The sequence below is a fragment of the Periplaneta americana genome, chromosome 7 (assembly GCF_040183065.1).
Source record: "Periplaneta americana isolate PAMFEO1 chromosome 7, P.americana_PAMFEO1_priV1, whole genome shotgun sequence".
NCBI classification, from domain to species: domain Eukaryota; kingdom Metazoa; phylum Arthropoda; class Insecta; order Blattodea; family Blattidae; genus Periplaneta; species Periplaneta americana.
Window position 1 is genome coordinate 104,462,929 of NC_091123.1, and position 23,844 is coordinate 104,486,772.

Sequence of the window (23,844 nt, forward strand, 5' to 3'; positions counted from 1 at the left end):
TACATATGAAATACATTTAATTCCCTGCTCAGGAAATCGTTAACTATAATACTTCCAAACAAATTAAATGAATATGTATATGATTTTTTTTTAAATATTGCCTCCCCATTGATTACCTTGAAACTTTAACAGTATCATTACAAACCTGTGTTTATGTCACACGGAAAAAAATGGGTTGGAGAAATAATGGAGAGTGTGAAAAATCTCAGTTTTAAAGAAAACATAAACATAGACACTTACCAGTATACCAAGCTTAATGACTAAGTTATATAAGGTATATTTTATTTGAGACACTGTGGTCAGACAAGCACGAGCCCTTGTAATGAAAAAAGGAAAGACTCTACCGCAGGAAATGATTGACAAAGTACACAGTTTTTATTTAGATGATGAAAACTCAAGAATAATGCCTGGGCAAAAAGACAAAATGAGCATCAGCAAAAATTTATATGGCCAGAAACATCTGCTTTTAAGCAGCTTAGCAGAACTTCACTCTCTTTATAACATTAAATTTCCTCAAAACAAGATAGGCTTTTCTTAATTTGCTACTCTGGCCGAAATAATGTGTACTTGCAGGAACATCAGGGACACATTCTGTGTGTGTATGTGTGTGCACTATTCATCAAAATGTGAAATTGCTCCTAAATGCCATTCCTATTAAAGAAACTTATCACGATTTAATCAGTTATTACTTGCAACACAAATAATAGAACCTGTATGCCCCGACTTAGTGACAAATATCCCACAAGTTCTTTGTTTCAAAATCATCTGGAAAGGGAAATTGAAGATTTTGATCCTGATGAGACATTTCAATACACTCAATGAGTATCAACTGATAGAACAAATCTCATTGTTCAAGAAGTGAGTACCCTATCAGAACTTTGTCAATCCCTAATTCAGAAAATTGAGAAGCTTATACCTCATTCATTTATTTCTCAATCCCAGTCTGATTAATTAAAAATGAGGAAAAAAAACCCTTGATGAGGGATCAGTATTAATATTACTGGACTTCAGTGAAAATATAGTTTTGTTGTTCAGGATGAAGCACAGGGATTCATTGGGAACAACGGTAGCTGCACCCTTCACACTGTAGTTGTCTACTGCAAAATTAATCAAGATTTGCAATCAAGAAGTCTGTGCATTATTTTTGACGATCTAGATCATGATGTCACTCTAGTATATCAGACTCAGATGATTGTATTCGATTTTTTGAAGTCAGAATTTCCTGAAGCTTCTTTAAATCATACTGAATATTTCACAGATGGATGTGCTGAACAATACAAGTATTGTCAGAATTTTAGAAATATCTGCTACCATGAACAATATTTCAAGATGGAGTGCAATTAGTCTTTCTTTGCAACCAGCCATGTAAATCTCCCTGTGATGGAATTGGCGGCATTTTAAAAAGACTTGTTACAAAAACAAGTTTGCAAAGACTATATAAGGATCAGATAACCACAGCATTATAAGTATATGAATTTTGCCAGGAGAACCCAAAAGCAATCACAGGTTTCTACGTTTCCAAAGAACATATGGTACAGATTCGAAAATTTCTCTGTGGACGCTTTGAAAATGCAAAAACTATTCCCGATATACAATCCATGCATCAGTTTGTCCCACTGTCACCAATCCAGATTGGAGCAAACTGATTAAGCTGTGATATTGAGTTCAATATAATCTATGATTTCTCTCTGCTTGTACCATTGATGCCAGAATGCTATGTGCATCCCAACTGCTATGTTGCATGCATGTATTATTCCCATTGATATGTGGGTATTGTTAATAGAGTCAACAATGAAGAGAAAGATGCTTTAGTTAGGTTCATCCATCCTCATGGGCCATCTCCATCCTTCTATTGTCCTGATAATGAATTTTTGATGTTTCGTTTCCTCACATTTTGTGTGAAATGGATATTACTACAGTAACACAACGTACTTATTCTTTAAGCGAAGAGTATTGTATATTGGTGGAAGAAAAATTCTGCTTGTATAAGAAAGGAAGGAATCATTAAAAACGTAAGGTTGAAGTATTTCGCTTTATAGAACAGTTCCTGACAGCACAATTATGGGCATTTTAATATTAAAACAAATTTAAAAAAATTATTATGGAAAACATTCAACTGTAACTCATAATTTTATCAATTCAACTCACATATGTGGCATAATCAGCTATTTATATGTTCATTTCTCCTATCTGCAAGAGTGTTTTGTAAGTAGCCTCTATGTTTAATTAATTATTACTTGATGTTCCAGTAGTCTGAGATAATTTTCTTATGTTTTATTTCTAAATAAATAAAGGGTGTATAAAAATTAAATACTTGCTCCAAAAGTTTATTCCTCTTCTGTATATCAACATCAGAGGAAATCACAATTCGGAAGGAGAGGGGGCGATGAAAGGAAAGGGGTGTGCTATTAATTTCTCCAATTTGGTTTTCTTCTCTACTGAAATAATACTAATTGTAGATTATGCAATAATTTTTTCATGCAATGTCACAGGGAGGCATGTGTTCAAAACTGAGATTGAATTTTAGTAAAAAATTGCACAACAAATTAGAAAAAAAACACCTACAATTTATTTTTTTTTTTGCTTGGTTTGTGCCTTCTTAAACTATTGATATGAAAGAATAATCAGAAAAAAATATAATAAGGCTACTATTATTTCTATAGAAGCAGCAGTTATTTTTGTGAATTTAACAATTGGCATCCAAAAGACGCATTCGATCATATTTTCTAAAATTGCTAACAGAAAAAACAGAAAGTAATGAAAGTTGGCCAGAAATCATGAAATAACCCACCGAACAAGTGCACAAAGTATTAACTCAAAACTGGATAGGCGGGTGTCATGACCTGGATGATTTGACATGGAATGACCCAAATCTGAGTTTAGTAAATCTATTACATGGTAATTATTGTTTTTCCAAATTTAAAATATAGCAATTTATTTTATTATTGTTTGTGGAATAATTTAGGTCCTACTTGTTTCTTTTACATCTGCTGTATCGTTGAAGTTGTTATAGTATCCATTCAGTAGATACAGGCAAGCCTAGTTGTAGATAACAGAAAGTGCCAGTTGAATTGCTGTCAAACTTAATCATTAAAACAAAAGATAACAGCTTAGTTGCATGTTGCATTTGAACATAAAATATCTGCATTTCATTGTAATGTAAACAACATGTATGGAAAAAATCAATTTTCACTCAAATTTCCCTTCCTCTATTGTTACAAAGCTGAAGAGTGATGATTATATTTATGTAAGACTATGAAATATGAAGCTTAAATAATGATTTTTTCTAGGTTGATGGCAGTAAAAAAATAAGGAATGTGAAGCATCCATATCTATTAGGACAAAAAAACAAAACAAGTTCACAAGACATAGGGATCCACATATTAAAGATGAACTAGCCACAGAAATTAAAATCAACTTTACTCATAGCCATGCACTAAAAAATGCAGAAGCATGGTGTTGGCTTAAACGAACTTCAGAAACAAAGGAGGCCTTTCTTCAATACTTTTCAGATGGTAGAAAACATTTTATTTATTTATTTATTTATTTATTTATTTTCATATCTGTTACCAAGTTTGTGTTATTCAATTAGCAATTACATTTTATTATTTAATATTACTTCAGGAATGTGTCCTGTTGATGCGATGTGCTACCATAAGTCATTAATGGCAGATGGTACAGAGACATTAGCTGACAGCAGTAAAAATCCTCCATCCCACTGGGTGTATGTCCTTCACAACGTTTGGAAAAAGAACCACTTTGGTGAGCTCACTCCAGGACCAGATTTTTTTAGGTATTATCTATGATTATTTTGTATCTTGTTTAAATGTAGTTAAATTTTACACATATATTTCCAAAACTGTTAAAAGATATGCTGCTTTTATGACTAATTTAATTTATTTACTTTCAGAATAGCTGAAGAGAAGAAAATTAAACTCCTGAACGAAGGCCACATGTTATCAATTGATGCAGATCCATTTGTGTTATGCATTGTAACATCAATAATGCAAAGGAATCTAAAATCACTGAACTTAAAAGAATCTTTCTTTTTGGATACAGATAGTTCATGTGATCAGTCAAACAGTGCTTTAACTATTGTGTCTGTGGCCACAAAAGCTGGTGCTGTTCCTGTGGGAGTTTTCATTCATGAAAGTCAAGATGAAAATAATTATAAAGCCGGTCTGCAGCACTTGAAAACTTTATGGGATGAAATTACAACTCCATTAATTGAGAACTTTATGACAGATGACAGTTCATCTTTAAAAAACGCTCTCCATTCTGTCTGGCCAGAGGTGAGGCAACTTCTTTGTCAATTCCATGTGATGCAAGCTTTGTGGCGGTGGTTGTGGGATAGCAGACACATGATAAAAAAAGATGATAGGAAACCATTAATGTCCCTATTTCGAAAGATAATGCATGCCACTGATGAAACAGAAGCAGAAATTGCTTTTCAGACACTAGTGACTGAAACCAGTAAAAATTACAGTAATTTTGCACAACATGTATCTACTTTGTTTCAAAGGTGCTTTGAGTGGTGTACTGCTCATCGAATTGGTGTGCATACACGAAATAATGACACCAACAACTATGCAGAAGCTACATTCTGCATTGTTAAAGATATTATGCTAACAAAATTGAAAGCATATAATCCTATAGCTCTTCTGGATTATGTTACAGTAGTGTTGGAGAAATATTACAGCTTAAGGCTCTTAGATGCTGCATTTGGAAGACTAAAAAAGCCCTATCTGATTTTCCAAAAACATCAAGACAAGGGAATGTCTATTGTCCAGTCTGATCCTGAGACTGTGCAGCAAGTGACACTACATAGTTTTTGTGTAAAATCACTTGAGGATGCAACAAGAACATATTATGTTGAAAGTGACATTGGCACATGCAGTTGTATAGCTGGAAGCAGAGGTGCATTTTGCAAGCACCAAGCAGCAGTGCATATCAAATTTAGTCAGTGTTTCCCGAATTCCCCAGAATTACCTGCAAGTGATAAGTTTTTGCTATACAAGATGGCAGTTGGTGCTGCAGGGGAGCCAAAGCAGAGCTTCTTCGCTTCAATGATGGAAGTTGTTGAAGAACCACACACTAGTAGTATCGGTACCGAAAATACTACACTAGATAGAACACAGACCTCCTCTGAAGTCCAGGAAGAAGTTATTCCAATGCAGTGTGTCACACCTGTCTATGACACTTCTGAATTCTGTGCTGAGCTTGACCGGATGAAAGAACTACTTAGCAGCAATGCAAGTGATTCAGGATTGATGAAGACTGCAAGTAAGTTCTTTCACAGATTTAAGCAAGTTCGAACAGCAATGCAGTTACATAACTTCATGAGCATAGGTACAGCTGTTGATAAGAGGAGAAAAATAAAAGTACAGCCTACCTCAATCTGCAGAAGAAGGGAAGGAGCAACTCGTGGCTGTGGTCATCAAAGATCAGGACGACCATCTAAGGAGATAAAAATTCGAAGGCAAAAGAGAACCCATTCTCTGGGAATTAATGTAGGTGCCAATCAACCAAATGCAAAAGGTCATGGAGTGTATGGCAATGTTTGTTTATTCCTTTAAACACATTGTGTTTTTTGTAAATATAGTATGATATTTTGTTCAATTTGTATTTTATTGTTCCATGTTTGAATTTATATTTTCCATTTAAATTGCCATGTCTTTAGAAGAAATGCATTTCTCCCCCACTTTATTCTTAATTTTTCTTTAATAAAGTATCTAATTCTGAACCCATATACGTTGATATTAATGCTGTTACTGTAGATGATGGTGATAGGCCTAATTGTCAAATATAAGATAAACAGTATGATGGAAATAAATTTGCAATAAATCTATAACAAGTATGAGCAGTAGGTCTATTAGATATTTAGTAGAAGTATAACATTTTTATTGTAACATGTTCTGACAACTTCATATGCAAAAAAATTCATGGAATTTTATGGCTGTTTTAATGTCCTAAGTTTTCATATTTTTTACTGTCGTACATTAACTCAAACTGATTATATCATACAACGGAAAGATCGAAAATGTACAGCTAAACAATTTTTATAACAAGTTAGTGATAGGACTTGCATTTATAATGTATATACCTACATAAAAAGCATCAAAATTCTCCACCAATGCGGTAAATAATTTGGCGGCAGTTACGGAGCCTTCGACTGGCAACCACAGTCCAGCAATCACGGTGACAAAATTTGTTAGGCCTAATCTTGTTTGCGAGGTTTACTTTGTAATTCAAGATGGTAAAAGGCGATATAATATTTATACATTTAGGTCTATGTACTTTAATTAGGCCTAATGCAATACAATGTTTTGTAATTCAATATCATAGGAAGCCGATAATTTAGCCATTAAAATATTAAAAAATACAAAAATAATAGCCCACAGACGTAAAAAAATTTGTCGCTCGTTACGAACTCTTCGACTGTCCACACAATACAGCAGTCACGGTGACAAAGTTTTTAGGCCTAACCTAAAACAAGTTAATATAACACAATGGTTTGCGAAATTTAGGTAGGTAATTTGTAATTCAACGTGAAAAGTTCACTTATCCATATAATTATAATTATATAGGTTACATAGCATATAATGTGTGTGCGTGTATATATATATAACGATTTACCTCTATGTATTGTAAACAAAAACACTGATACTTCGTTTTTGTTACTTGTTTATAACGAGTCGAAAATATGGACATATTGGCAGTTCGAATACATCTATTAGAAAACAGAAATTAATGACTACTGTACCAATGTTAGTCGAATTATCGAATAGAAATTGCACCGATTCAAATATGCTAGATTAGATACGAAGATCTCACAAATGCCATATTTCTTTCAAGCGCGTCTCCTATTGGACGTTGTGCTTTGGCTCCACCCATGGTTGCGAATTCGCATTACATATATGAAATACGCGACCGGGAATCGAACCCGGGCCACCTGGTTTCGCGGCCGTTACTCCTAAGGTGTGGACGGAAAAGTTTTTGTGATATAAATATTGTATACGTTTATTACGTAATAAATGAAGAAGGCAAAAAATGAATACAAATTTGTGAAAATAGCAGTTTGTTTGTACTCAATAGGTTTTATGGAAGTGATATAGGAAAGTATACTTTTATTAGTTCAAGTAGACATAGTACTATAGATCCAGAGATAGCTTCATATGGGTTATTGGAAAGTATTACAGACTTTAATGTTGGTAATGCACTACATGATCACACTTGCACCTCGCACCTCATACTCATCTTATTTCACAATAGCCCTGCCAAGACTCTGGAATTCGCTACCTGTTAGCATCAGCGACTGTCGAAATAAAATTGAATTCAAACGAAAACTTACTAGGCACTTGGTCAGTAATTGATTTCTTGTAAATAGTTTCTTTAATCTATCACAAAATATTTAAATATTCAGTAATTTAATCGCTATACGATTTTGTTATTCTAGATTTAATTTGTAATTCAGTAAATATAAAATATTCTTTGTTTCTCTATGATAAATTATGTAGCTTTAATTAGTCAGGTAATCTTTTCGTACTTTGATTTTATTGTAATTGTAATTGTAAATTTAATACTAATTATAATGTTATTTGTAATTGTAATTATAAATTTAATACTAATTGTAACTTTATTGTTCATATTATAGTTGGAACCTCCTGGTAGAGGGGCAGAGAAGGCCTGACGGCCTTATCTCTACCATTATTAGAATAAAACGTATAAAATGGAGGAAAAAAAGGATACTGGGGATGATATACTAAATAGATCTGAGGAATGACCTAATGTGATATGTTTAATTGGGTAAGAAAGAGAATTCATTAAGAACTAGAAATGTAGAATTAAATTTGATTTGTTATGATTATGATATACTATACTGTGTCAAAACGACCCTAAAAAGTAGTTTTAAGGGTTTTCATAGTTTAATGTGTGCAGTAATGAAAAAAAGAAGTATTTAAACATTTAATCTGGGGCAAGAAGAAGTGGTTGTGTTGAAAACAGGAATAGATATTTAAAAGAAAGGAAAGCGATTAAAAAATGCACGCACAATTTCTAGAACACAAAAACTACATGCTTTCATTCTCATAAATACCCAAAAATTAATAACAAAAGTATAATCCAACTCTGAAATGTATGAAGAAGAAAACATTTCGATAAATGATGAACTCGACTATACCAATATTGCAGGATTTGTCGCCTGTAATGATGACAATAAATGGTGAACTGGATGTGTGGTATAGAAGAAATAGATAGAGTGAAGATTATGCTTCTGTATCCCAGAGGACCATCTCCATCATACACTTATTCTACAAGGCCAGATATAAGAATCATGTCTACACAATCAACTTTATGATGTCACTATCTGCGAACTTCAACAGGAAGAACTGATACTCTCCCATATGAGAAGAGCATCAAAATCAACAAAAAGTATATATCAATATGTAAATAGTTTTCGCAGGTACAGATTAAAACTGACAACAAAAATTATTTCTGATCATAGGCGCCGACTTTTGAAATTCTTGGGGGATGCTCATGTTTAGACCTCGATTTTTAGGCTTGAATAGAATAGGTTGCAACAATTTTATGTAAAAATCCCTAAATGTATGCAACACGAGAAACTCTAGAGCGATGATATTGCCTAAAACTAGGTGCATTAAAGAACATATGTTTCAACCTACACTAAACGAGCCTAAGAATCCGAGGTCTATGTTATAAACTGCACTGCCTACATTTATAAATTCGTAATATAATTTTGTGTCCTGCGCCATGACATTGTGGTCTAAGGCATCCTACCTTAAGGAATGCACGCTGGTTCGAGTCCTCATGGGGAAAGACATTTTCTCATGAAATTTCTGCTAGTGTATGGGACTGGTGCCCACCCAGCATCGTGATGCAGTTGAAGAGCTACAATAGGTAGCAAAATCCGGTTATGAAAGCCAACTATAACAGCTGGAGGGATCATCGAGCTAACCACATGATATTTCTATTCTAGTTGGGTGATTGTACACCTCTGCTTCAGCATGTGGATGTGAGGCCAGCAGCCGGCTGGTCGGTCTGGGATCTTAAAGGGCTGTAGCACCACGGATTATTATTTATTGATACAATTTTGTTGTGAAAATATGGAATAAATACTTACAAACATTATATAGGCCTAATCATTCACCTACGATGATAGAACCTGGAAAGTGTTTCTCCTGACAGCTGTTTTACTGATGAACTCGTTGATTATTCCATCGCTGTTAAGTTTACACCGTCAAAATCGTGACCATAATATAGAAATAACATAACTATTATCTCCTAAGCCTAGTAAAACTGTTCCATTTTTACAAGATGTGACATAGTTTCGGGTGGAAATCGGGTTTTCAAGTTTGTTATTGTTTGATCCACTACATCATAATATAAATCGCGGAACCTTTTCTGAATGTTTCACTTCATAATCTTAAAGAGATCTTTCTTGGTCGTGAAAGTTTAGGCGAGATTAATTGCAGTATATGAGGGTTTTCATTAGCATCTTTCCAAAGTAACATATATATTGTTGGTGACATTTGCAGATTTCGAAGGTGTCATGAGCCCAGATTAAGACAATTCTCTTGATTGCGAATGCTGCTGTACGTGCGTCAGTCATGTCATTGCTTCCACCACCCATTCTGACAGCACTAAATAAAGCTTCCACACTAGAGAACCACAAAATGTATATTGAGAAGTCAACACGGAGATGGAAACCTGCAGCATGACTGCGGCTGCAAAAGTAGCGCCTTGTGTGTAAACAGACTCGCAACCTCCAGTTGCAACTTTTGCTGCACTCAGGTTGCGCAGCACAAAAAGTAGCGTGCAGCACGCTACTTTTGGCTTACGTGTGAACACGGCACGCAACTTTTGCAGCTGCAGTACAAAAGTTGCGCAGCAAAAGTAGAGACGTGTGACCGTACCTTTAGTTACATGTTCGGCATATGTAGATGTATTGTGTCCTATGGTTATTGCTTTAATGTGTTCTTGTATCGAGTTTGGAATGATCTGCCTATCTGTCCAATGTAGAAACTGTCGCAACTATTGCATGTGAGTTTGTATATGCCTGTGTGGCTGTATTTATTTGTTTGTGTTGTTTGTGTGTTGAGATATTATCTTTGCAGTGTGTTTTCTGTTCTGTATGCTATGTTGTATTTCTGTTTTCTGAATGAGAATGCGATCTTGTGTGTGTTTTTGTTTTCGTATGTTAGTGTGCTGTATTTCTTGTGTTCTTACGTTTGTGTTGTGTTTTTGTGTTTGTTGAGTTTTTGTTTTGTCTCCCTTATGATGTTGTCTATTATGTTTGGGTTATAATCATTTTCTTGTGCTATGTATTTGATTGTGTTCACTTCTTCATTGTAGTGTTGTTGGTTCATGGGTATGTTGAGTAATCTGTGTACCATTGTCCTGAATGCAGCATGTTTGTGTTGTATGGGGTGGTTAGATGTGTTGTGTACGTGTGTGGTGGTGGTGGTTGGTTTTCTGTATATTTTGAAGGTGTGTTTGTTGTCGATTTTTGTTATGGTGATGTCTAGGAAATTTATGGAGTTGTTGTTTTCAAGTTCTAGTGTGTATTGGAGTTTTGGGTGTAATTTGTTTATGTATTGGTGTAGTTTGTGTATTTGTCTTTTGTTTCCTTTGTATAGTATGAGTATATCGTTTACATATCTGTGCCAGTATATTATGTTGTCTGCATACTTGTTGTGTTCATTGTTGAGTATGTATGTTTGTTCTATGTTGTGTAAAAATATCTCTGCTAGTATGCTAGATATGGGTGATCCCATTGGCAATCCTTCTGTTTGGGTGTAGTATTTGTTGTTGTGTGTGAAATAGTTTTGCTTTGTTATGATGTCTGTGATTTGGATGATTTCTTCGATGTGTTCTTGTGGTGTGTTATTGTCTGTGTGCATTTGTTTTAGTATCTGTAATGTGTCTTGTATCGGTATGTTAGTGTATAAGTTAGTGATATCGAAAGATGCTAGTGTTGCACTGTGTGGAATGTGTTGTTGCTTTGTTTTGTTGACGAGGTCTATAGTGTTTTTTATTGTTGTCTATTTTCTGAATTTTATGTTGTTTCTGATGACTTTGTCCATGTGTGTGGCTAGTTTGTGTGCTGGTGCCTGTTTTTAGTTGATTAGAGGTCTGATTGGTATGTTTTCTTTATGTATCTTGGGTAGTGCATTGAATTTAGGTGTTGCTGGTTTGATGGGTTTGAGTTGTTGTTTCATATCGTGCGGTATTACGTGTTTGCTTTTGTTGATTGTGCTTTTTATTGTGTTGTGGTATTGTGTGGTGGGATCTTTTTCAAGTTCTGTGATGTAGAAACATACTTTAAACAAAACACAAGAAATACATCACACTAACATATGATAACAAAAACATACACAAGATCACATCCTCATTCAGAAAACAGAAATACAACATAGCATACAGAACAGAAAACACACTACAAAGACATCTCAACATACAAACAACACAAACAAATAAATACAGTCACACAGGCGTATACAAACTCACATGCAATAGTTGCGACAGTTTCTACATTGGACAGACAGGCAGATCATTCCAAACTCGATACAAAAAACACATTAAAGCAATAACCAGAGGACACAATACATCTACATATGCCGAACACATAACTAATGCTAACCACACATACAATAACATAAATACAGAAATGGAAATTCTACACATACAACCCAAAAACCAAAAACTCAACACACTAGAACAATACGAAATATACAGACACACTAAAACACACCCTAATCAAATTCTCAACACACAGATCAATTTCAGAACACACACACTATTTGACACAACTCTTCATCACACAAATGCACCCACACAACAGGCAGTGAAGTTGAGATAGCGCCGAGATCTAGTAGGCTCTGAGGATGGTTCAAGTAACACCGAAACAGCTGTAAGCCATACATGCTTACATAATTAACACGAGTAAGATCGCCATTTAATCAATTATTTATATTCAAGTGTTAAACGTAGTGTACGAAAGATTCAACATGGGCTTAAGTATTTATTAATTTTCCCTTGTATCATCAATAAAAAACACGTATGCTTTAATTTTTTAAAGTTATAAGTGGCTGTATGCAAGTACTTACGCGGTATTCTGAAACTCAAATAAAATATTATTTCGGGAGTCGCCCTTACTAGTGTAGTTGGTATAGGGCTGACCTTCTATGCTCGAGGTTGCAGGTTCGATTCTGGCTGAGATCAATGGCATTTAAGTGTGTTTAAATGCGACAGGCTCATGTCAGTAGATTTACTGGTATGTAAAAGAACTCCTGCAGGACAAAATTCTGGCACACCAGCAACGCTGATATAACCTCTGCAGTTGCGAGTGTAGCTAAATAAACCATAATTTTTTTACTATTTCGGATTCCGTAATAAATTACGTACATCAATACACCGAATCTTGATCATATGCACTTACTTTTGTGTAAATTAATGTCGAAAATAAACACGTGACAACAAAACCAAAGCACTGAAACATCAAATGTCATGCCTTATTTTGCCTCTGCCTGCCTCAACTCAGCATTGCCAAACCTACCTATGCTCCGGCTTGTAACTGAAGATGGCTCTGTTAAAGAAGCAATACAATCAAAGAAAATATAAGAGAATCCATAGACTGATAAATATAAGAATAGCCTTTAGAACTACATCACATGACACCTTATGCATGGTGACAGGGCGAACCCCAATAATAATAATAATAATAATAATAATAATAATAATAATAATAATAATAATGATGATAATAATAATAATAATCAAAACAGAAGAGATTGCTGATCTGTACATTACAACAAAGAATGCAGAAATGGCTGGACTACAACTAGACGTTCCCATACCTTATGAAAACTGACCACATCCAGCTGATTTCCTCAGAATTAAAAGTTTAAGAAGAAAAGCGGACTATACACTAGAAGTATACACCAATGGAAGCAGGAGTAGGTTCGGGAATCGCCATACTTACAAATCAAGAAATAATACACAGACTGAAATTTCGGTTACACAAAAAATGTTCCAACAATCAGGCAGAGCAAATAGCCATTATAAAAGCTCTGGGAAAGATAAAGGAACTGAGCACAATTGGACTGCAGCAATATATACAAATAGCCAGATAATGCTGGACTCACTCAGGAACCTCAACAATCACAATGAATTAATAGACAACATCAGGAAAAAAAATTAAGATCCTGGAAGATCAAAATTGGACGATAGAGTTCATGCAGAATATCACGGGAATGAACTGGCAGATAAACTTGCGAAAAAAGGAGCGGAAGACACGTCATTAGAAATCTGTTACCAGAGAATACTGTCACGTAGTAAAAGAGAATCGAGAAAGAAGTGAAGAGTAATGGGAAAAGGAATGGCAAACGACTACAAAGGGAGAAATAACCAAGTCTTTCTTCCCCACGATAAAGAATAGAAGAATAGGCTAAAAATCAACATCTCTGTTATGGCAAACTTGGCAGTCCTCTTGACTGAGTATGGACAGCTGAGGTCCTGTTATCATCGTTTACAGATTATGGATAGTCCACAGTGCACATGTAATCCTCCAGAGCAAACAGTGAATCACATTATTATGAATACCAAAAATTATTAGAAAAAGTAAGAAATCACCTCAAAAACGAAACTGGGGAGAAAGGTGGAAAATGGCCAGTAACAAAAACTTCAATGGTGAATGCTCACAAGAAGGAATTTCTTAAGTTTGCCAACAGTATCGATTTCCAGCTTCTATGTTATGCCCCAGGAAATCAAGCCATACCAAAAGAGACAATAAAGATAAATGTCAAATTGAGTTTAAGTTTAATCCTAGATCATATATGTAACAGATAACTCATCATTATGTTAAAATCGGCAGCACTTTGAAGAGAACAACCGCCAGGATCACCACCCGTCTGTCGTAAACGAACACGAGATGGCAGTCAGTCGCTAATGCAATTCAAATGGGAATTATGACGTGACTCCTTATGTAACAACTAGATGCAGCGTAGTAAACCTGACAAAAGTTGTTAACCTGAAAGCCTATAAGACCGACCCATCTGGGTAGGCCTATATATGATCTAGGGTTTAATTTTGGATATATCAGAACACTAATAAACATATTAAACCAGGAAATTATTGTATTAACTTAATGTCAAGGTAAAGAAATACTAACTGTATTACTAGCCAATAATAAGTGTTTTATATATATATATATATATATATATATATATATATATATATATATATATAGTAGGAAACTGCAATATGAGGGATTAAAACAAAAAAAAAAAAAAAATATAATACAATTATGTATTACAACGTAACAACATTCAGCCATTGGTATAATTATGTGACATTAAGACAGTAAACTAAGGCTGGATTTAATGATAATGTTAAAAAATCAGATGTAGGTAATGGGACATGCAATGAAAAAAAAAAAAGGCACACACGCACACACACACATGAGAAAAGACAGCCAAGCAAATCCAATCTCTTGTGATATAAAAGATATTTGATATGAAATATTTTCTACTCTTACCAGGCCAAATAAATTGAGGAGTAGGCTACCATGACGACGTACTACATTAAATGCAGTACAACACTGATCTACAAAGTTATGAAACTTTGCTGTTGGTTTGTCACCTCCATTAATCACGTAAGCCATATCTGATGTTAGTACAAATGGTGTCCGATCTCTAAACAAACAAGATAGCAGAAGAAATCCATTTTATAAATATAGATAAGATTTCCATTTCCATTAGTTAATTTTCGTATAAAAAATTAATTCGTTAATTAGATCTTTGCAAAAATATTACAAATGATTTACTTATATTTATCTTTGAAAAAATGTTTAAATTAAAAAATAAAATGTAATATGATAACACAATTAAATATAAAATATGTTTCCAAATTTGAATTACTGTAAATGATTATATTTCTATATTCAGTGTTAGTAATTTACCTCTTAAAGTTGCCAAACATTTGTGCATCTCCCAAAAACTTTCCAAAATCGATATGGAAAAGATGACCAGAAGTTTTCAGCATAATATTATCATTGTGTCTGTCACAGATCCCCAAAATATAAGTTGCAACACTGTATCCAGCACATGATGCTGAAAAAAAAAATGTTAAAAAAAACATACACACAGATATATATATATATATATATATATATATTAAAATGTGACCTATAAGTCAGTTTACAAAAATGCATTATTATTAGAAAAGGTTTCATTTACAAATTTAAAATCACAGATAACACTTTATTACAAGACTGTAACAATTGCTTTACTAACCTAGATTAACTGCTCAAGGTACCCTCCTGGGTCATTCCATGAAAATGCGAAGTTTCCATGAAAAAGAAAAATCTCACGAATCTCTGCTTGTTATGTCATTTTTTTCGTTATGATCTGAATTTTTTAATCTGACAATATTGATTGTGTAACAACGCTTATGTGGGAGAAAAAGCATAAAGAAATCTGTGGTTCAAGAATGCGAAATTTTCTATTAGAAATCACATATTTGAATGCACATTTAAGGCAAATAAATTACTTCTGTACGTTATATTCAATTAATAATGAAGTGCTGATCTTTGTTAATAATTATAATGCACAGAAGTCGTAATACAATGATTATTTCGTGCTTAATTACAATTATTACAAAGGAAGGTTAAGAGTTCGTGTGTCATGCTCAAATGGACATTTGTTTGTATTTCTTCAAAACCATTTCATTTTTTGATGTTTCACAAATGGAAAAGTGAGACACATTATACAACAATGAACTTCTTATATCGACAACATTTGGATTCATGTACAAATTTTACAAGAAAAATGCGTGACACACATAACACAATGACTGTGACACACAAACAAAGATGTTATGTTCATGTATCACTAAAGTTTATCCTCAAATCCAGTTGCAATTTTTGTTTTTATTGGAAGTCTTTACACCTAAACGTAATTAGCAGTGGGATTTCAAATACTTATTGTTGATTTAGATAATTGTGTGTGTGTGTGTGTGTGTGTGTGTGTGTGCACGCACACCCATGCGTGTGAGTGTTGTTTTTTCAATGTACATATAGGCTACCGGTACTCTAGGTTAAACATTCTTGAAAATATGTGTTCCATAATTGTTATAAAAATATAGTGTCTACGTCTAAAATTCGTATAAAGCATTTAATTTATGCCTAAAGTTCTTATAAAATATTTCACTGCTTAACTTACAAAATTGCAATGTTAATTTAATTCATATAAAAAAAAACAAGTTTAAATACATATTTATGGTAAGTAAGTAGCTATCGTACTAGGCCCATGTATAAATTAATTGATGCATATATTTGCATATTAAGTACTGGTACATGGTACTAAATTGCTGATATGAATTTTAATTTTTATTATTTACTAACATTAACTTACCCTAGGTATCATTTAGCAAACTAAAAGATAGGTATTTTTTGTAATCTATGTCAGTTGTTCTATTGATAACATAATCATTACAGTCGCCCTGGGTGGCGCAGACGGTATAGTACTGGCCTTCTGTGCCCGAGGTTGCAGGTTCAATCCCGGCCCAGGTTGATGGCATTTAAGTGTGCTTAAATGCGATAAGCTCATGTCACTAGATTTAATGGCATGTAGAAAAGAACTACTGTGGGACAAAATTCTGGCACTCAGATGACACTGATCTTGGCAGTTGCGAGTGTTGTTAAATAAAACATAATTTAGAATTTTTTATATCTTTACAAATTTTGAACATTTTTCTTTGTGACATTATTTTCAAGAATTTAAGTTAGATAAGTTTAGTTTGAGTTAGTGCAAAACATCAAAATGCGGTAATATCAGCCCACTGGATCACTGACCCAAATTCTCCAGTTACCGTAATTGCTGCAGTAGACATACTTTACTACAAAATCCTGATGAACTATGTACTCAGTGTTGTGCAGTTATATCTAATGTCTCGAAACATACATCTGAGGAAAAATTTTTGAACAAAGCAACAGTTGATGATTTTTGCAGTAATAGAACAATAAAGAAAGTTGTTGTTGTTGTTTGTTGTTTTCTAACGCCAGGCATTTGACAACAAAGTCATTTGACCTCTTGCACTCCAATATTTTTCAAAGATATTATCATGACCAGCCACTGAAGCACAGATTTTGAGATGTTCTGAATCCATTTCTTGATTTGAGATGCACAATGGACAGTTAGGAGACTGATATATTCCAATTCTAATGCAGATGCTTGGCCAAACAGTCATGGCCTGTTGCCAATCTAAATGCAGCTACAGACGATTTGTGTGGTAAATCGGGAATTAACTGTGGATTATGATGCAGAGAGTTCCATTTTTTCCCTTGAGATTGTGTTATCAAATTTTGTTTGTTGAAGTCTAAGTATGTAGATTTAATAAGTCTTTTCACAGAGTAAAACGTAGATTTAGTAACAGGTCTGTAAGTAGCAGTGCTGCCCTTCTTTGCTAAAGCATCCGCATTCTCGTTTCCCAGGATTCCACAATGGGATGGTATCTATTGGAATACAATTCTTTTATTGAGTGTTATTAGTTGAGAGAGCATTTTATTTATTTCTGCTATTTGAGATGAAGGTGTGGGTCTAGAGACTATTGATAGAATAGCTGCTTTGGAGTCTGACAATATAACTGCATTTTTAAATTTATTGATGTGGCACAGAAGATTCCTGAGACTTTCACTTATTGCAATGATTTCTCCATCAAAACTTGTTGTTCCATATCCAAGAGATCTATAAAGTGAGAAGAGACAGCACGTAACACCTGCACCTGCACCTTGTTCCATGGAGATCAAGGATCCGTCAGTGTATAAATGAAGCCAATTTTGTGGAGGGTACCTAATATTAATTGTCTCTAAAGACAATTGTTTCATTATTTCAGTGTTTACTTCTGATTTCAGTATTTCTTCTGTTAAATTTAGATGATACTCTATATTTAATAGTGTTAAAGGGTTTGATTTAATTTGTAAGTTTTCTTTTAAATTCGGGACATTGATTTTCTGTTTTAATTCTTGAACCATGGATATGAAACTTTTTTTAGTTTTTAATCTACGGAGAAGACTGTATGAATGCCAATTGTTTTCTGGTAATCTGATAAATTTTTCATATTGAATCAGTGCTTTTTCTTCTATTATCATTTTGATGCTGTTAATATTAGTGAGGAATCTCATAGAATCTATTGGAGTTGTTTTGTTTCCACCAGTGATGAGCCTGAGAACTTGGTTTTGAACACGTTCTATTTCGTTTATGAAAGGTGAAGTAATTAAAATTTCTCTGCAGTACGTCAGCACTGGCTGTATAAACATTTTGTATGTAATGTGCAAAGTATTCCTAGAGCATCCCCATTTCTTTCCTGCTAGTCTTTTCAGAAGGGAGAATCTTTTACGAGCTTTTTCAGAAATATATTTCAAATGGTTGTTCCATGTTAACTTACTGTCGAAAATAACTCCAAGATATTTGGATTCATAAGTCCTAGGGAGGTGTTGGCCATTGTATTGGATATCAATAAAGAAAGTAAGGGGTGGTGCAGAATAGGTATATGATGGCAACCATGTCGAACAATAACTATCCAGATGCCATCTATTATGATTCACTGAACTTCTTTGAATCTTATCATGGTAAAGGAGCACATGAGGGCATTGGAACAACGCTCAAGTGATATGTCTGGCAAACATATCTTAATGGAAGAAATGTTGTGAAACACCAAAAAGAATTTCTTAATGTCATGAAAGAATCTAATATCAATGTGAAATATATTTTTGGAGACAAAAATTACATTAATCTGACTGAAGACAGAAAGTTCTTTCAAAAGATTGTACCAATTAGTGGAACACAACATGCTCATTGCATTCGCGAATTGAGGCATCTTGTGGTAGGTATCTTTAGAAACACTAGAGAACATTCACCACAACATGTTTTTATCACTCATTGAAACAAATCAGTCCACAGCAAGAAATGTAGCACGTTGCTATATTGCGAAAGGTCAACTGAAGGTAGGAGATTGTTGTGTTGTAATCTATGATGACATCAAATATCCAGGTGTAGTGACGAAGAATTTAAAGTGTCTGTCTGTAATGATCAAGGAAGGGAAGTATCACAAATGACTGAAAAAGTGGACATATTGGTGTATTCGTCACATGACATTACACAGGAGATACCAACACATATGGTGGTAAACAACCATACTTACTTACGGCTTTTAAGGAATCCGGAGGTTCATTCCTGCCTTCATATAAGCCTGCCATCGGTCCCTATCCTGTTGTGCCATTTATTTTTCGGCACACTGTTTTCTGTATTGATTTTTTTTTCCTCTCCCTTATTTCTTTCACTTCCTGGTTTTAGTTTATCTTTTTTTAATAGGTGGCGTTTTCTTATCCGCCATTTCCTGTCTGTTTTCTTCTATGTATAAAGAGCGAGTTTATTTTTTTTATCATGAACTTTTCTTATTGGGTCGTGATTTCTGTCTTGCTTGTGATTGGATGCTTCTGTTCAAAATTTGTCTGTTACGAGAGACCTTCCGAGTTCGAGTCACGACACGGTGCTTGAAGGCAGTTACTGAGCGGCGTCCGAACGAGAAACTTGCAATCCAGTCTGGGGAGAGATGACTGCAGTGGCGAGTGATTGAAATACCGACATGACGACCTGGAATGGTGACTTGGTATGGACAGGCATGGCCTGACCCTGGGGATTTGGAATTCTTTGATCTATTGCCCACGATGTGGTTCTCGGTTGCGGTGGTCAACCGATATGCTGTAAAGAGAATTTGTTTCGTCATGTGCACAAGGAAGGCGATTTCAAGTTGATCCCGAGACTGACCTGCCGAGGATTATAAGTGGATTCGACCATTCCTTTCAGTGCTACTGTAAAAAACCTCGGCATCTATTTCGACTCTAATATGAACTGGAATACGCAAATCAGATATATCTGTAGAAAAGTTTTCTCTATCATGCATTCTTTGAAACGCCTGAAAAATTTCCTTCCTACTAAACTAAAACAAATTCTAGTACAGACCCTTGTAATGCCTCACTTTGAATATTGTGATGTTTTATATAGTGACCTAAGTGCTGAACTTTCTCAAAAACTTCAACGTATACATAATGTCTGCGTCCAATTTATTTTCAATATCCGCCGACATGATCATATATCGGAATATTTTCTACGACTCTCCTGGCTCCGCTTGCAAGATCGACGATTAGTACATTCTCTTTGCCTGCTATATCGAATTATACATGATTCCACACCCAACTACCTTGCCTCTCGGTTTACTCTCCTAGCTTCACATCATAATCGTAATACACATTCACAGCACAATCTATTGCTATCAATACCACGTCATCAGACATCTCTGTACTCAAGTTCTTTCTCAATAGCCATGGCCCGCTCATGGAATTCGCTGCTGCTGGAAATCAGGGGTAGTCTTAGTCCCCAGTTGTTTAAAATTACGTTGTTTAGAAATATTTTAAATGCACAGAACTAGTTTTTAGTTATAATTTTTATTTACTATTATTATTATTATTATTATTATTATTATTATTATTATTATTTTACACAGTCATTACTTTATTTTTCCATTAACACTAATATCTAGGTAATTGTCATTGTCTCAATGTAACACGTGCTGTGCTGATCATACTAATTGTACTATTCCTTTAGTTGTGAGATTATATTCATATGTATTAATTATTATTTTTTTCTTTTAACTTAATACTTGTATACTAGAATGTATTTTTCTGTTTGTGATTATGTATTCAGTGTATTCAGTCTCTCTTTTTTTATTATTATTACATATATATTTTTTTATTATTGTTATTTCAAAGTTAATACTGATTGTGTATATGTATCCAATCTCTCTTTTCTACTTAATTATGTTTATTATTATTTTTAAGTTCATATTTGTATACCGGTATGTATTTTTTCTGTATATGATTTGATCCTGGTTGAGTGGAAGAAAAGGCCTGATGGCCTTAACTCTGCCAGGGAAAATAAAACTATTATTATTATTGGTGACAGTATTATTTATTAATATATATATTGTCTTTTCTAAATTCTACATTGTTAATTTGCCTTTACTTACAAAGATTCACTGACACTCGTCAGTCTTATATTGTCCGCTAAATATTTTTTTGTTTAATTTTGTTAAGCTTTATTCCACATTAGTATATGGCAGAATTGAGGGCCAATTTAAAATTAATATTAAATTTGTGTAAAATCTGTTAATTAAATTCTTATGTGTAATGGCGGATGTCAGAGAGGTTTATATGACTTGGCAAGCCAGTCCCGGAGGGACAGTAGTTTCATAGTTGATTGATATTCGCTTTTGGTCTGCCTTTAGTGCAGTTATTGTTTTTCTTGGGATGCTTCTTTTTCTAATTATATTGATTATCAAGTCACCTGATTTATATTTACTAATTTCTTACACTATGTAAAGTATTCATATCTCTAATTTCTTGTTGTTTTTTTTTTTCAATATAGTTTATATAGAGATTATTACCTTATTTTTAATTAATAAATGTTCTCAGGTAAATTATATTTTTAAGGTGTTTATTTCATTTTCCCTCACCCAACGAGATATTCAACCCTATCCAATGATTTACGGTGGGGATAGCCAGGAGGCTTCTGTCTCACTGTGCAAGATTAATCCAGTCTCTATCATCATATCCCACCTCCCTCAAATCCATTTTAATATTATCCTCCCATCTATGCCTTGGCCTCCTCAAAGATCTTTTTCCCTCCGGCCTCCCAACTAACACTCAATATGCTCGTAAAAGATTCTCCCTTCTGAAAAGACTAGCAGGAAAGAAATGGGGATACTCTAGAAATACTTTGAACACTACATACAAAATGTTTATACAGCCAGTGCTGACGTACTGTAGAGAAATTTTAATTACTTCACCTTTCATAAACAAATAGAACGTGCTCAAAACCAAGTTCTCAGGCTCATTACTGGTGGAATCAAAACAACTCCAATAGATTCTATGAGATTCCTCACTAATATTAACAGCATCACAATGACAATAGAAGAAAAAGCAATGATCCAATATCAAAAACATATCAGATTACCAGGAAACAATTGGCATTCATACAGTCCTCTCTGTAGATTAAAAACTAAAAAAAGTTTCATATCCATGGTTCAAGAATGAAAACAGAAAATCAATATCCCGAATTTAAAAGAAAACTTACAAATTAAACCAAACCCTTTAACTCTATTAAATATACAGTATAATCTAAATTTAACAAAAGAAATACTGAAATCAGAAGTAAACACTGAAATAATGAAACAATTGCCTTTAGAGACAATTAATATTAAATACTCTCCACAAAACTGGCTTCATTTATACACCAACGGATCCTTGATCTCCAGGGCACAAGGTGCAGGTGCAGGTGTTACATGCTGTCTCTTCTCTCTATAGATTTCTTGGAATGGCACAACAAGTTTTGATGGAGAAATCATTGCAACAAGTGAAAGTCTCAGGAATCTTCTATCCCACATCAATAAATTTAAAAATGCAGTTATATTGTCAGATTCCAAAGCAGCTATTCTATCAATCGTCTCTAAACACACACCTTCATATCAAATAGCAGAAATAACTAAAATGCTCTCTCAATTAATAACACTCAATAAAAGAATTGTATTCCAATGGATACCATCCCATTGTGGAATGCTTGGAAATGAGAATGCGGATGCTTTAGCAAAGAAGGGCAGCACTGCTACTTACAGACCTGCTACTAAATCTACGTATTACTCTGTGAAAAGATTTGTTAAATCTACATACTTAGATTTCAACAAACAAAATTTGGTAACACAATCTCAAGGGAAAAAATGGAACTCTCTGCATCATAATCCACAGTTAATTCCCGATTTACCACGCAAATCGTCTGTAGCTGCATTTAGATTGGCAACAGGCCATGACTGTTTGGCCAAGCATCTGCATAGAATTGGAATATATCATCCCCTAACTGCCCATTGTGCAATTCAAATCAAGAAATGGTTTCGGAACACCTTAAAACCTTCACTGGCTGACCATGACAATATCTTTGAAAAATATTGGAGTGCAAGAGGCCAAAAAAATTCATTGTCAAACGCCTGGCATTAGAAAACAACAAAACATATAAGTTTTCATGCATATATGCCAAAATGAAATAGTACTGAAAAAATTCCTAAATAAGGAATATATTTGCAAGATTATTGAACATAAAAGTTTTGTAGTATTGAATAATTTTTTCACATTAATCATTTCTTGACACCTTTAACTTAAGTTTATCAGACAGAATTTCTTATTTCGTCACTAATTATTAAGGAAAATTGTATCCTTAATTGAGATCTTCTTCTTTATCTGGATATTAACGAAATTTAAAAAAAAAATTACAATAAAATTCTGTAGACTGCAGCCATCTTCAGGACATGTCTGAATCTGCTAATAATAAGAAAGACACTCTTTCAGCTTTCCCAATAACCGGACTGCCTCATTGGACAAAGCATAACAAACACACAGAGTGAAAACAAAAACAGACCACAAAATTGAAATGTGGGGAACAAACAAAAAAGGGAAATTAAGTACAGGAAAGATAACAGCATACATATAATAAGCCTAAACATAGTAAACAAACAGATTAGACGTTCAAACAAAAGTTCTTCCCTTTTAGGAAACAAAGTACAGGTGGTATTTTAAAATGGCAAGTGATCCTCTGATAGCAGTAAGGGAAACATCATGAATGAAGACGTTGTTCAGCCGGAACTTCTTGCAGAAACTGACAAAGAGGCGAAGTATTGTGGCCCTAGCGCCAACCATAAGCCGAACTACTGGAGGTGAGGTGA

The 23,844-nt window shown here is 34.1% G+C and overlaps 1 protein-coding gene across 12 annotated transcripts in view; it reads right to left on the reverse strand.

Moving 5' to 3' along the window:
- Pi3K68D (phosphatidylinositol-4-phosphate 3-kinase catalytic subunit Pi3K68D) overlaps positions 1–23,844 on the reverse strand; it is a 987,208-nt gene that overhangs the window by 240,266 nt on the left and 723,098 nt on the right. For all 12 annotated transcript variants that reach the window (XR_011333110.1, XM_069831124.1, XM_069831122.1 and 9 more), the window contains 2 exons: positions 14,978–15,128; positions 14,555–14,711 (listed from right to left, as the gene is read on the reverse strand). Coding sequence is in view for 11 of the 12 variants with exons in the window: in XM_069831124.1 (XP_069687225.1) it covers positions 14,555–14,711; positions 14,978–15,128 (308 nt within the window). In the remaining variant the exon portion in view is untranslated. The remainder of the gene's footprint in view (positions 1–14,554; positions 14,712–14,977; positions 15,129–23,844) is intronic.